Source organism: Pagrus pagrus (assembly GCF_965226575.1).
Source record: "Pagrus pagrus genome assembly, chromosome: 15".
NCBI lineage: Eukaryota > Metazoa > Chordata > Actinopteri > Spariformes > Sparidae > Pagrus > Pagrus pagrus.
In genome coordinates this window covers 25,442,436-25,455,202 of record NC_140199.1, presented here as the reverse complement: position 1 = coordinate 25,455,202, position 12,767 = coordinate 25,442,436, and the positions used below count along the sequence as shown (strand labels likewise).

At 41.6% G+C, this 12,767-nt stretch overlaps 1 protein-coding gene across 8 annotated transcripts in view; it reads right to left on the bottom strand.

The window, feature by feature from the left end:
• Positions 1–12,767, bottom strand: part of kcnma1a (potassium large conductance calcium-activated channel, subfamily M, alpha member 1a) — a 159,027-nt gene that overhangs the window by 72,113 nt on the left and 74,147 nt on the right. For all 8 annotated transcript variants that reach the window (XM_084375204.1, XM_084375205.1, XM_084375206.1 and 5 more), the window contains exons 4-5: positions 2,123–2,216; positions 1,356–1,467 (exon numbers count right to left, since the gene is read on the bottom strand). In XM_084375204.1, the coding sequence (XP_084231330.1) occupies positions 1,356–1,467; positions 2,123–2,216 (206 nt within the window). The remainder of the gene's footprint in view (positions 1–1,355; positions 1,468–2,122; positions 2,217–12,767) is intronic.

Below are 12,767 nucleotides of genomic sequence, written 5' to 3'. Positions count from 1 at the left end.
TCTGTGCAACAATTTATAACACTTTAAATGTATTAATCACTTTTTGGCCATATGTGAGCAGATTACAATGTTAAGTGAAACAGTGAGATCTTTTCCGTCTCTCTTGGTTACAAGTCTGTGGACGATATGTTTAAGTGGTTTAACACTGCTGGTCTGTGGACTTCTTTGTGAAGAATTCGGGTTGGATATTCTGCAACAGTCAGAAGGATGCGAGGTTATGCATGTTCTAAAGTTCTCGAGTTCTGCTCATCTCAGTGCCTCTATCTGCTCCGAGTAAGAGCAACAGCAGCTAACGTTAGTTAGAAATTAGAGTCCGCTAACATAAACTAACCAGGATGGCTCCATTCTTGGTTAGGTGTCCCAGTTAACCAACAGTAAACAAGCATGTGCGCTACCCAGACCCTGAAACTGAATAACATGGAATTCAGCCATCACTCATTTTCTTATTTAGGCCTGTCCTTTTCCTACTGTGAGTGGACAAATTGTCCTCAGTGAAAAGGGCCTACAACCATTGAGAATGATTGTCGAAAGGAAAAAAAGGATTTGAAACAGGATTTTCCTTTCAATGTATCTGAGTAAGTAAGATGCGTGTTTGAAGGAAAGGTCAGTGTGAGTATTTAGCTTCACAGGCAGCGCTACAAAGAAACTCTTTTTACTGCAGTGTAATTTAGGACACAATACTCCGAACACACTGAGAAAAGTAGGTCGTTACATAATGCAGGTTAGGGTGTTTTCCAGTCTGCTCATGCAAGAGTGTGTGTGCATTTGTGTGCTTTGTGTGCGTGTATTGGGACAACACATGATTTTGCATGAGCCTTTTTTTGCGTGAGAGGGAATGAGCCCATTAGATGGCAGTTACAGACCGCTGTGAGGTATTCCAGGTGCAACATCCCGACAGGGCAATTACCAATGAGTCTGAAGCACAAGCACATACACACACACAGACACGCAGCCCGATTCTGAGTCACTCTCACTCCCATTAGCCCATCCACTCTGCTGTGTCTGTGTTCCCTGAAACATCAGAGGAACCCAGCCCTGTCACTTTCAATGATGAGGGAAAGTTGACTGCAGCCCAGAGCGAGAGGGCCTCAGAGACACACTCCCAGTAATGGGGAGACAGAAGGGGGATCGGGAGGCAGAGGGAGAGATAGGGACTGATAAAAGGAGGGGTGACATGTGAAGATAGAGGGCAAAAAAAAGAAATAGAGAAAAGGGAGTGGTGCAACAGAGGAGCTGAGAGAAGAAATGAAAAATGGTGGGAGCAAGCGAGGCTGTATAGTGAGAATGGATTTATGAAACGGAGAGCTGCGAAAGGGAAATTGAAGGAAACACCTAAAAGAAATATCCAGACTTACCAAGCCAGCTTCTGTTTAAGTAGACTGAGACAAACACGGGAGGAACAGTGAAGAAGTCGACCACTGAGTTGACCTCCAGCCAGAACCACAGCTTATCATTGGCTGCTATAAACTGTCAAAAGAAATAGAGATGGCATTGAACATGACTTTTAATGTTTTACAAAACACCTCCACCCCGCTGTCGCCCACCATTTAAAACTGCATGCTGTGTCTTCCTTTGGCATTGCTGGCATACTGTATAGAATGACAAAAGCTTCACCCCACTTGCTGAGTCATGCAAATGGTTGGTGGGGTAAGCAGCTTATCATTTTATTTATTCATTCATTCAGGATGTCAGGCTTGCGTTTGCACCACTGGAATGCTGCTCTGGCATGACAGCCATGCTCGCGACATCATTACAACAGTGTCAGTTTAATCTAAAGGCATGCTGTGGGAGCAATCGTAGGTGACTTTAGGTGGTGTCTTTTGTGCAAGTGTTGTGGGTTGTCCTGTAAAAATGTTACAGCTTTAATCAAAATGTACTGACTTGAAAATTTTAATTCTTTATCTTAAAAAAGAAAATATAAACATTCAGTATACCGGGATGTGGTGTATTGATGAGATTTTATAGAAGATTTCAATGTACAGTATGTAAAACAATGTCTGCCTTTATGGCTGTGTGCATATTGTTTGTGCGAGTGTGTTGAACTGCATGTCTGTAAATGTGTATCAGTATATGCATGAATGAGTGTATGCTTCGTGCATGTGTGAGCATGCATGCAGCCTACCCGCAGGCCGAAGTAAAGAAGGAAGAAGACGTTGAAGGCCATATCGATCTGTAACGTGAAATCTTTGTAGAAGTTCTGGCAGGATTCTATAGGACTGGAAAAGAAAGAGAGAGAGAGGTTTGGTTAGTTTGAGGCTGTTTTGTTGAGCTTTGCAAACCAGTATGACCAGGCAACATGTGTGGAATCACTATAACAATATTGAAAAGAATAATTTTCCAATATGTCAGAAAATGCTTAATACAGGCAAACTATATGTATCACACTGATGCCAAATGTGATGAACTGTGTTCCACTGCTATACCTTACATCAGACAGAACTTAATCACTGTTTATTGGGAATTATTAATTTACCCAACCTATCCTATCACCACAACAACATTTCACCAAAAGACAATGACTTACATGTATCACTCACCCATACATACCAGGATAATCATACATTTACGCTGTAACCTTTTTCTATGGCTTGATCCTGATCACTTTTTATCAGTAGGGCTGGATACCAATACTGGCACCATAATAGTTTAGTATGCGCAGAATCTGTTTTGTAATTAGTTTTTTTCCAAATGATTTTCATGATTTATGATTCAATCACAATTTTAGTATCTATTTATTAAAATGCTGTATAGAGAAAAAACAAAAAAGTAATGACAATGACAGCAATACAGTTATCAGTACCAGTGAGATTGAAACCGATCAGTTTGGATCGATTTTAAATGGTTGCACCAATACCAGTATTAGTGATACTGATACCAGTATTGAAGCCTGCCATATCTTACAGCCCAGTTAGGTAAAGGTACCAGTACGAACTGACACCAATACCAGTAAAATACAGTACTAAGCATACCGGTACTACTTTCTCGATATCAGTAATACTTAACTCTCTTGATACTTTAAAATTATCACGGAGGTACTTGGGGACCTTTGGTACAAGAATATGGTTGAGTTTGCTGATAACAATTTGATTAGATTTTTTTTAAATCTACATATGAAGAGCTGAAAAGGATATTTTTGTGATTTTTGCATTTAATTATTAAACATACTGTTTAAAAAAAAGGCCTATATATTTCAACAAACAGAAATTTTCCCTTTTCAAAAAACCTTTGTGGGCATTCGACTTTAGATTTCTGAGTTTATGTGGCACATTTGAATGCACCATAGAGTCCCTGTCTGCGTGTGTGTGTGTGTGTGTGTGTGTGTGTGTGTGTGTGTGTGTGTGTGTGAGGACAGAAGCAGTGTGCCCATAAATGACATCATACTGCAGAGACTCTCAGCATAGTTTTCTTTCATTTGATGACTATTTTATTTACCCGCCAATACGGTGGATAGGGTTATGAAATGTACTCGCCAAGCGGAGAATCTCCCTGCACTCGATGTTCAGGGGGGGGTTTCATTTCAGACCCATGTCTCGCTCTCTCTCTTTATTCTCTCTCCAGGATACATTGTCAGGTGCTGAAAGTTGGCACTGATTGATTGCTTGTACTGGCATAATTCAGTCGGTACCATTAAAAGCACCGAGTTCATTACCCAACCTTTTTCCTCAATTGGGCTCACAGTGCTGATAAGAAACTGTTCTATGGTAACAACAAGCAGTTTGTAGCTGTCAAGGTCAAACGCTACAGAGCAACACTCTTCATTAATCCCATCCCTGGCTGTAAATATTTCCATTTGCTGAGAAAACCTCTATCTGTGAATGTCAAATAGTTTCATCAAAACACTGGATGAAAAGCACCATTACTTAATTGGTATTAATGATGCGACTATAGTAATTTGCCATCGACTTTCACCGACACCCTGCAATCCTCCCGAGCCCAAGGCAGGCACAGACCGAGATAAAAGACCTATCTGTAGAGTCAACCACACAAAGATGAAACAGCTGAAAATAAACTGAAATTGGTCGTTAAGAGCAGTTGCTTTCATGTGACAGTACATTCAGCACGCATTAATAATTCAGCGTCTGTCAAACAAAAAAAAAATATTCCAACAGATCTTCCTCTCATATGACAGAATCTCCACACGGAGAAAGAGACTGCAGAGCTCTCGCCATTTAGCTCGGCGGGTGTTGCTTTAAGAAAAAGGCGGATGATGATAAATGAGTCGTGATCTGTCTGGTCTGTCATATAATCCATCTTCATGTTTACCTTGTGATGATTAACCATTAGCTAGTGGGTGCCCTCAACAAAAGCAATAATAAACAGCGTGCCAACCCCATTCTTCACTTGGTCATGGGCCTATAGCATTTTGCTCTCGAGGTAATGAGGAAATCCCATTGTGGGAAGAAAATATGAATATGCATTATGGTGTGGCTGGCTATAAGGGGACCTCTGGGAACGTATAGATTGGCGAGGGAACACACACAAGGCTGTTACAAGAGTACACAGTTACAAGTCCCATACGTTCAAATTAAACATTTAACTCCACATTTGTATGCATGGAGCCCATAGGGGCACAGCGTGAGATCCAGAATAGAGTTAACTGCATAACCTCCAGAGGTAGAGAGGAGTGAGGCTTAATCATCTTTGAGTTAACATAAAAAATCTGATCACACGATGATCCATTATAATGGAAGACTGAGTGCAGACATGCCGGAGAAGATGCATTGCTCCAAGAGGATGATCCAACTTCTAATTCATGACTGTGTGGTTTGTCTCAAGCATATCCTCAGGACTGATGTGATCTTTAAGATGATGTAAAACCCTGGCCCGTGTCCAAGATGATTAGATTGAGTCTGATTTATGCGGCAATTTAAAAAAAGGAACGATTTTATTTGGTTAAAAGGCATTTTTTCAGACAGTGCCCTCAGACTTTTGACAGAGGTTAATCTCCTGACCCCTCGGAGGACTTGACATTGATCTGGCCTAAATACTCAATTATTTACTCTCCACCGGCATCTCCATGTGATTCTCCGGCCGTTACACTAAACAAACCAGTCATGAATCATACATACAGCCCAAACATAAACAATTTGCCTGAGCCAATTAAATGTAATTTTCTATCGATATATAGTCTGCCAGATTGAGAAAGCTCTCACAACCTTATTCACGCTACACACTGGAGCTCATGTGACCTCACTGTGAAAAAAACACACAACCCTTACAGACCTTTGTGCAAGAGAATGAACACACATATGAGGACATACATACACAGATGGTGCACACAGAAGACAGCATTTGGAGTGGTCACTGTGGGATTTCCCCTTGGGCCCATCTCTGGCCTAATTCTGAATAACCGCTCATCCTCAGTCACATGACCCAAAGCATTCTCAATAGCACAGAGGGAGCATGGCGGCTCACAGCAGGGGCTGAGTGGTGCATTGAATTGGTCTTGATTTCGCATTATAAGACACCACAATAACAGCTTTAATTTAGTCATTTTATATAATTGTTCTTTGATAGTAAAGCTTATCATTAACTAAAGTAGAGGGAAGACACATCACACAGACCTGTGGTTTCTCTCTTAAGCTCAGAGGCACAATAGGAAAATTAAGAGTTCATCGGTTCAGGGCGGGAAAGGTTCACACAGTCTATTACTGGGAGTGAATAAATGTGTTTCCAACCACATAAAAATGATAATGTGGACAGAAAAGTAAATTAGTTACTGTATATATGGCAAGTCATAATGTTTAACTGAATCATCAGTCAAGATAAATAGCTCTTAAACACAGCTCTGCATACACAAGAGCAAATAGATGGAGCAAAAAAAGCAAATAGACGGAATTAGATCTACTGTACGAGTAGAGCTGTGACTCATCATCCATACACAGACGGCTTAACAGTGAGCCATCCTTTTTTCTGCAAACATCAAAGCAATATTTCAAATTAATGCATTTCTTGAAATTTAATCTAAAGCTGCACGCATCACTAATTTTATATTGGACAAGGGGAAAAAATGACTTCCACCAATAATTTCCACATCTTTCAGCTCATTGTTCTGACTTTACAGCCTGACACTTGACTGTTTTTGTTCACCGCTCTCATCAACCTCGTTTCCAGCACCCTCAGACGAAGTTGTCAACTACAACATAATATGATAATGAACATAATAGAGCATTAAGCAGCTAAATACAGATGGAGCAGGAGTAGGAGTTGGTCAGATCAAAACAGGACCAAAAATGAGTGAATATTGGAGTTACATTTATCAGGTGGCCAGAAACATCACTCCAAATAAATGCTAATGTTTCTCCATGTCAGCTTAATGTGTGCAGGTGATAATACTGTATGCCAAGGATGTGTTTACAGCTTGATGCGCTACCACTACGGGCAGAAAAATCATTTAAAGCAGGTTTAAATTGACATTAATAGTGCAGTGCCCATTCAAAACATGCTGTTCGATTATTTGGTCATGTGAGGGGTTTACAGATCCAGTCTTAAGCCTATTGAACTGCTCACTGAGTCATCAGAGTCGTCCTGATAATGTCAAACATGTTTGATATTTAAAATCTGGACGATCTCCATTCGGTGTATGTCTGCTTCCCCATGAGTTCACAACAGAGGGGTAAAGTGAGGCTGTCCATTGTTCCCTCTGATGCAATAACCTTATCTTTAGTGTGTGATGTCAGTTCTTATGTGTGTTACAGAACCTGATGTCTTGTACTAGCCAAGTTTCAGTCTGCAGAGCCATGAAGCCAGAGCACTGAAGCCACGCCCGCACTGCTGTACTGAGCAGTGGTTATTCAAAATGTACTGATACATGTCGCATGTCCAAATTGCACCAAATTTGATGCTGCACTCCCTTAGAAACTCGGCAACACATCTGCCAAGTGTGAAGTAGATCAGATGAAGAGTTCTTCAGATATCTGCATAACAGACATAAAGAGATTCCTGGCTTTATAGCTAGATAGGGCCAAGTCCACAGAATTCACTCATCATGTCACCGGAATGCAAAATCTATTTATTTGCAAAGGTTTAATCTAATTTAATATTTTCTGGCGGGTCTACTTTTCAGTTTTTACGGTTTTAACTGGGTGGGGGGGTGTTACTTGTTAGTTGTGACATGTCAAGTTTGTTGTTGTCAGTTATATGCTTCTACTGGATGTCAAAATTTCCCTTGGTATAAATAAAGTATCTATCTATCTATCTATCTATCTATCTATCTATGGAATAGTCCAAACGAAAACTAAGCATAAGGATTTCATTAATATAATTGTGTCTCTCTATCTGCGCCTCTTTCTCCGCAAAGAGCATGTAAGACAAGACACCATCCTGATTCCTGCTTCCAATGTCACTTCACACTGCACAGCGACAAGGGATTCCTGGTCACACGCTGCCAGTGTCCTGCAGAAAATAGATCTGCCCACCACAGTTCTTATTACTTCTTAAGCCCTGGCACAGCCTGGGGTTACACCATCCTGCCTGACAGGGAGAGGAGGGAGAGAAAGAGAGGGGAAGAGAAGCGAGGTAGAGAAAGAAAGACAGCAGCAAGACATGAGGAGATAAAAGAGACAGGGAGAGAGGAGAGGTAGTGACAGTCAGAGGGAGAGGAAGAGGAAGAGGGGAAGATGCGGATGTGACAGAGTGAGATGGGAGGGGGGCCGAGCTCCCAGAGGAACTGAAGACAATTTGTCCCATATATATAGCACACAGGCTAGTTCAGAGCCACGTGGAAATTGCCTGGAGATTCCTGAGCTTCGGTGTTGAACTTCAGTCTTCTTATGTTTGACTGCACTAAACTCCTAATCTGCTTATTAGTAAAGCTAACACTAACATATAGCCTACATGTACACACGCAGTTACATGCAGACACACATGACAACAGCCCGAGGGAAGGCTGCAGAGCACGTATGTCTATTTCAGGACATAAAATGTTTCCCCACGTTAACCTCCTCTGACCAGGAACTCTGCTGCAACCAGAGAGGTAAACCTCATTTGTTCACAAGGGCAAAGGGGGCACGTTGATGATGATGTTCTAAAAATAGTCCTAAACACCTTCAGTCAGTCAGCAGGAGCCAGCCATTCGTTAGCCTGCACATGACCTTGGCTAGCTGCGGGAGCAACAGCCCGGTTTCCCCCTGAGAAAACAATAACAACAACACACTGCTGCCTGCTTGACTAATGCTCACAACGACACTAAATCTGAGTCATTCTTCATCTCTCGCTAATGTCTTACTGCTCTAGTAAGCTCATAAGCATCTCAGAGTGTAGTTACATATTCATGGTCTTGTTTGTTGGTATTCAAGTCGCCCCATAAAATCAATACACAACCCAAACAGAGAGATATGAGTGCATTTAGAATGGGCTTTGAGCGCAATGACTGAATGTCTGGCGTACGTGCTGTATTTCTCCTGAGGGTGGTGCATGTACACACCAGGGAGGGGTCTGTGAAGCTGAAAGAAGGCCAGGTTGATACTTAAATGACTGATTTAGGTCAAGGCACCATTACTAAAAAAAGGAATACTTACGCACCTACGAGGGCAATGGACAAATAAAACCTCCCCAGGGAGGCTAAAAATAGATAGCTCAAATTTTTCATCCAAATGCAAATGACTTGTATCCCGCTCCAAGCATTTCCTCTACAAAGATGTTATTTATTTGGTCTGTGACTGAAAATACAGTAGCCTAAAACTAACAGATACCACAACTTCATGCTGTGTGCTCAATAATACAACAAAAATGAGAAAAAGGGATCAGCTCTGTGTTGGCAAGAGAGGAATGACACGCAGGTTTATGAATTTATTCAGAAGGCATTGTTACAGTACAATAGCTAAACTACACACAACACAACACTCCTCTTTTGGACACAAACCAATTAAGAGATAAAAGCTGTGCTTATGTGCCTTATGAAAAAAAAGTCCTTATGAGCACACTGATTAATGTTGTCAAGCAAATGAGGTTTATTTGTTCTAATTTTAGGTCATTCAGTTAGGGCATTTTGACTTCCTCATGCAAAATAACCTTCAATCAGTAGAAAAGTAAATTCGCAAATTGTATTAATCAAGTAATTACAAGAATCCCTGCTAATCAGCTAATTAAGAAAAAAATATATATATCCCTTAGGACCAAAGAAACAGATCAATTTGAAATCATTCATTTATTTTGCAGCAAAATTCTCACTTTAATTTGAATTCTTATCTAAATATAATAATTGCATTTTCAAGCTCGCGGTTGAGCTCATCCAGGAACTGAGACATTCAAAGTTAAAATAAAGATTTGAAATTAAACATGGATTATAGGAAACTAATTAGTTCAGTATTCTCTAACTCCAGTTTTGGATCAGTTTGTTTGGACTGGTGTGAAAGCTGAAATTTGAACTCTAGTTGATCTGCTTCACATGTAAGTACAGACCAATTGTATGATAATACAGTAGACAGGTGATTTGCTTTGATAACTGGGCTGGCCGTGGAGATAATTAGAGTGATTTTCATCCCCAGGTTATCAAATACTGACTCTTAGGGCCACCATCACAAAGGGAGAGAGACTCTATGTTTCTCCAAAATCATTGAGTGCACCTTTAAATGTGCATGGTTTGTGTGCTGTTCATGGGAACTGTTAACGAAGCCATTTGCAATCTGTATACTAATGAAAAACAATTGGAAAACCATGGTGAGGGGTACAAAATAGCATAGTTTCAAGCTGTTTCTGGCTGCTCGACAATATTCATAACAGATGAGGTCCAGCTGCAATCTCAGATAGGTAACATAAGTGGTATACAGTACAAATGTTGGCATAAATTAAAAGTATAAATTGTCTCAGCAGGTAACAGTCAGTCATAAATAGATTTCCCTCTTTTTAAAATATTGAAAAATCTGAGTGGATGCTGAAGAGTTGATGCTGTGGCCACAAAGGCACTTAAATCACTTCAATTTCATCTGGGATTTATTAAGTTGACTGAATGTTTTGTTTGAGCGGCTCATGCTGTGTTCATGCTGTGGTCTAAAAATAGTCCTTCCGCTCAGCATTGAGGGATATCAGGCAAGTGCAACAGCAAATGGCCTTTATATCGCCATGGTGACTTCGATAAACAAAGAGGCTGGACCATTCAGCGTGCCCTGATACCAGAAAAAAATATTAAATTGCAGACGCTAATCTCTCCAGTAATTTCTTTCATTAGGCTTCAATCACTGAATCTGCATTTCCCAGACGGAGTGACAGGCGGGGTAATTTCACTCTTGTTAGAATAATACTTCAGGGTTAACATGTTATAGCAGCGCACTAATTCACTAGTTCAGCTTCACCACATGTGAGCTAAGCACGACTCCAAAGGCTGCTGTTGGGATCGTCCTCAGCTCATGCTCGGATATCAAAAGCAATTAAAAAGCTTAATTTTTGCAGTCTACAGGGAGAGGCTCAATAATCAGAGAGAACTGCGATGTTCCATAACACTCACAAAAGCTCATTATCTATGAGTGTAATGTTGACATTTCATATTCTGTCTTTTATCGGAGCAAATGCCGATTAAAATCCTCCTAAAAGTGTGTGGAAAAGAAAACGGAGGGATTTTAGTTAATTTCTGGATATTTGATTTTCAAATGAGCGATTTCTTCCTGCCACAGTTTGTGGATTTAAATCTGAAGCCACTTGGGGATGGTGTCAACCGAGAATTAAGTCTTCTCTGATCCAGGCGGAGACTCAGGTGCTCCATCCAGACCGAACACCCCGAGAAGGAGACGTCCTCATAGGTTACCCTGCATCGCCACAGTGTCTGCCAAGCTTGTCTCACTGCTCAGCCATATTTCTCACCTTACCCCATTAATTAGTCATCAGGCTCTGCTTCTTTTTTCAGTGCTGACATTGATCGCACACTAATGATAGAGTTACAGGCACAGGCCGCTGCTTATGACTCCTTTTAGAGACGAAATCGTGTTTGCGTGTCCGTGCGTGTGCGCTCTTGTGCGAGTTAACGTGACTATGCAAGTGTGCGCACACAATAGGTGGTACGTGCGACGGAGAGGGATCGAGAGAGGAGAGAAATAGAAACAGAAGTGGAGCAGGAACAAGGGCATTCCTTTAAGAGTAGCCTGCAGAGACTTTGTCCTACATTCCTCTCTATTTGTTTCATGGGAGCACAGAGGAGGGGAAAAGAAGGGATGAAGGATGAGGGATGAGCCAAGGTATTAAAGCAGATTCAGATGTGGGCGGGAGAGGACGCAGTATCCTCCCATTGAAAATATCACCAAAATAGCATCAGTTTGGCAAGTGAAGTCTGCTGCAGAGGAACAGAGAAGGCGCTGTCTTTTCATGCATTATTATGTGTTGCACAGAACTGTGGTAAACAACCACTTTGTCAAAACAAACAGATGGACGGTCATTCTCATATTCATTCCCATTCATTAAAAAAAAGCAGTCCTCTTAACAACAACACGGTTGCCAAGTCAATGACTAGTAATCTCTGTGCTCAACTGGGAGGGCAGCCAATTAACAATTCCCTCCTTTCAAAATCTGTCTACCTGCTTCCACAGAAGGCTTTGCCGTGTTTTTCTGCGGATCTTTACTGCAGGATATTAGCCAACATAGCTCCTGCGATAGGAAAGCCCCACCTGTCAAAAAGCTAGAAACAAAACAGCTCCTGGGAGACTGGAGCCTGGCCACCAGAAAGGTACGCTTTCTTCAGCATTTACCCACTGTGTGTATGTATGCGTTTTTGTCCTTGCCCCAAGGGGCTACCCCGCTTCACTGAAGTAGACGTAAAAGCCCATCGTGCATCTCTCAGCCTCCCAAGGTCCGGCCCACATGCACTTATTCCACCGCATGTCTCTTTTCTGCTGTTACCACAGGGGCCGAGCCGTAATCCTTCCCATTACTTTTGCCTTTTTCACAGACGATTTCAGAATGATGTTCACTCCATCGATGGCCAAAATGGCAGTTTGGAAGAGAAGCGGGGGGAAAGCAAGCCACAGAGCCTGAATAGTTCATGAGTCTGTATCCCTCAATGTTTGGCAGAGTAATTACTGCCATTAAAAGGGTGAACTATAAATCTCAGCTCATCGATTTCCTCAGTCATTAACATTTAGTGGCAAGGAAGCTGGATGGAGAGAAGGTCATCTTTAGAGCATTTGTATCATTTGAGCGTGAGGGTATGAACGTGAGGCTGATCATTTTTGCATGCAGTGAATGCACATGGAGTCCCACATACGAGGTGATCATCAGAGGATGAGCATATGTCAGTGAGGATATTGTTTTTTGGAGACATAAATGCAATTTCTGATGTATTTAAGATCCAGCCCTGTGCTCTATAGCTTGTTGTTGGACTACAGCGCTGTTTACTTGTGACGGCTAGATTCTCACTCTTATAACTGGGAACCATTTGTCCCTGATGACCAGCATGACAAATGTTTGATTATTTTGAGGTTGGCAACTGTTAGACCATTAGACATTACATCAAATAGATTGTGGCAGGGACAATAATAGCTTTTTCTCAATATGCAGTTGAGGCAGATCTAGTGTCAGGTCGGCTCTATGGCATGTAACAGTGAGTGTATAGCGCATAAGAGGCTCCAGCTGCTGTAGTGAAAGTATGGCTATAACATAAGCCTGGCCCTGTCTAGGATGTCAAAGCCCCCTAGAGTTGGCTGAACCTGCGCTGGGTTGATCAGTAGTCCCCCTGAGAGGATGTGCACACTCAAGTGACAAGCTTGAGCTAATCACGATGATGAGGGTGGAGAGAGCTTTAGCTTAATGGGAGCACAGAGAGTACAGGGCAATGCCTCAGG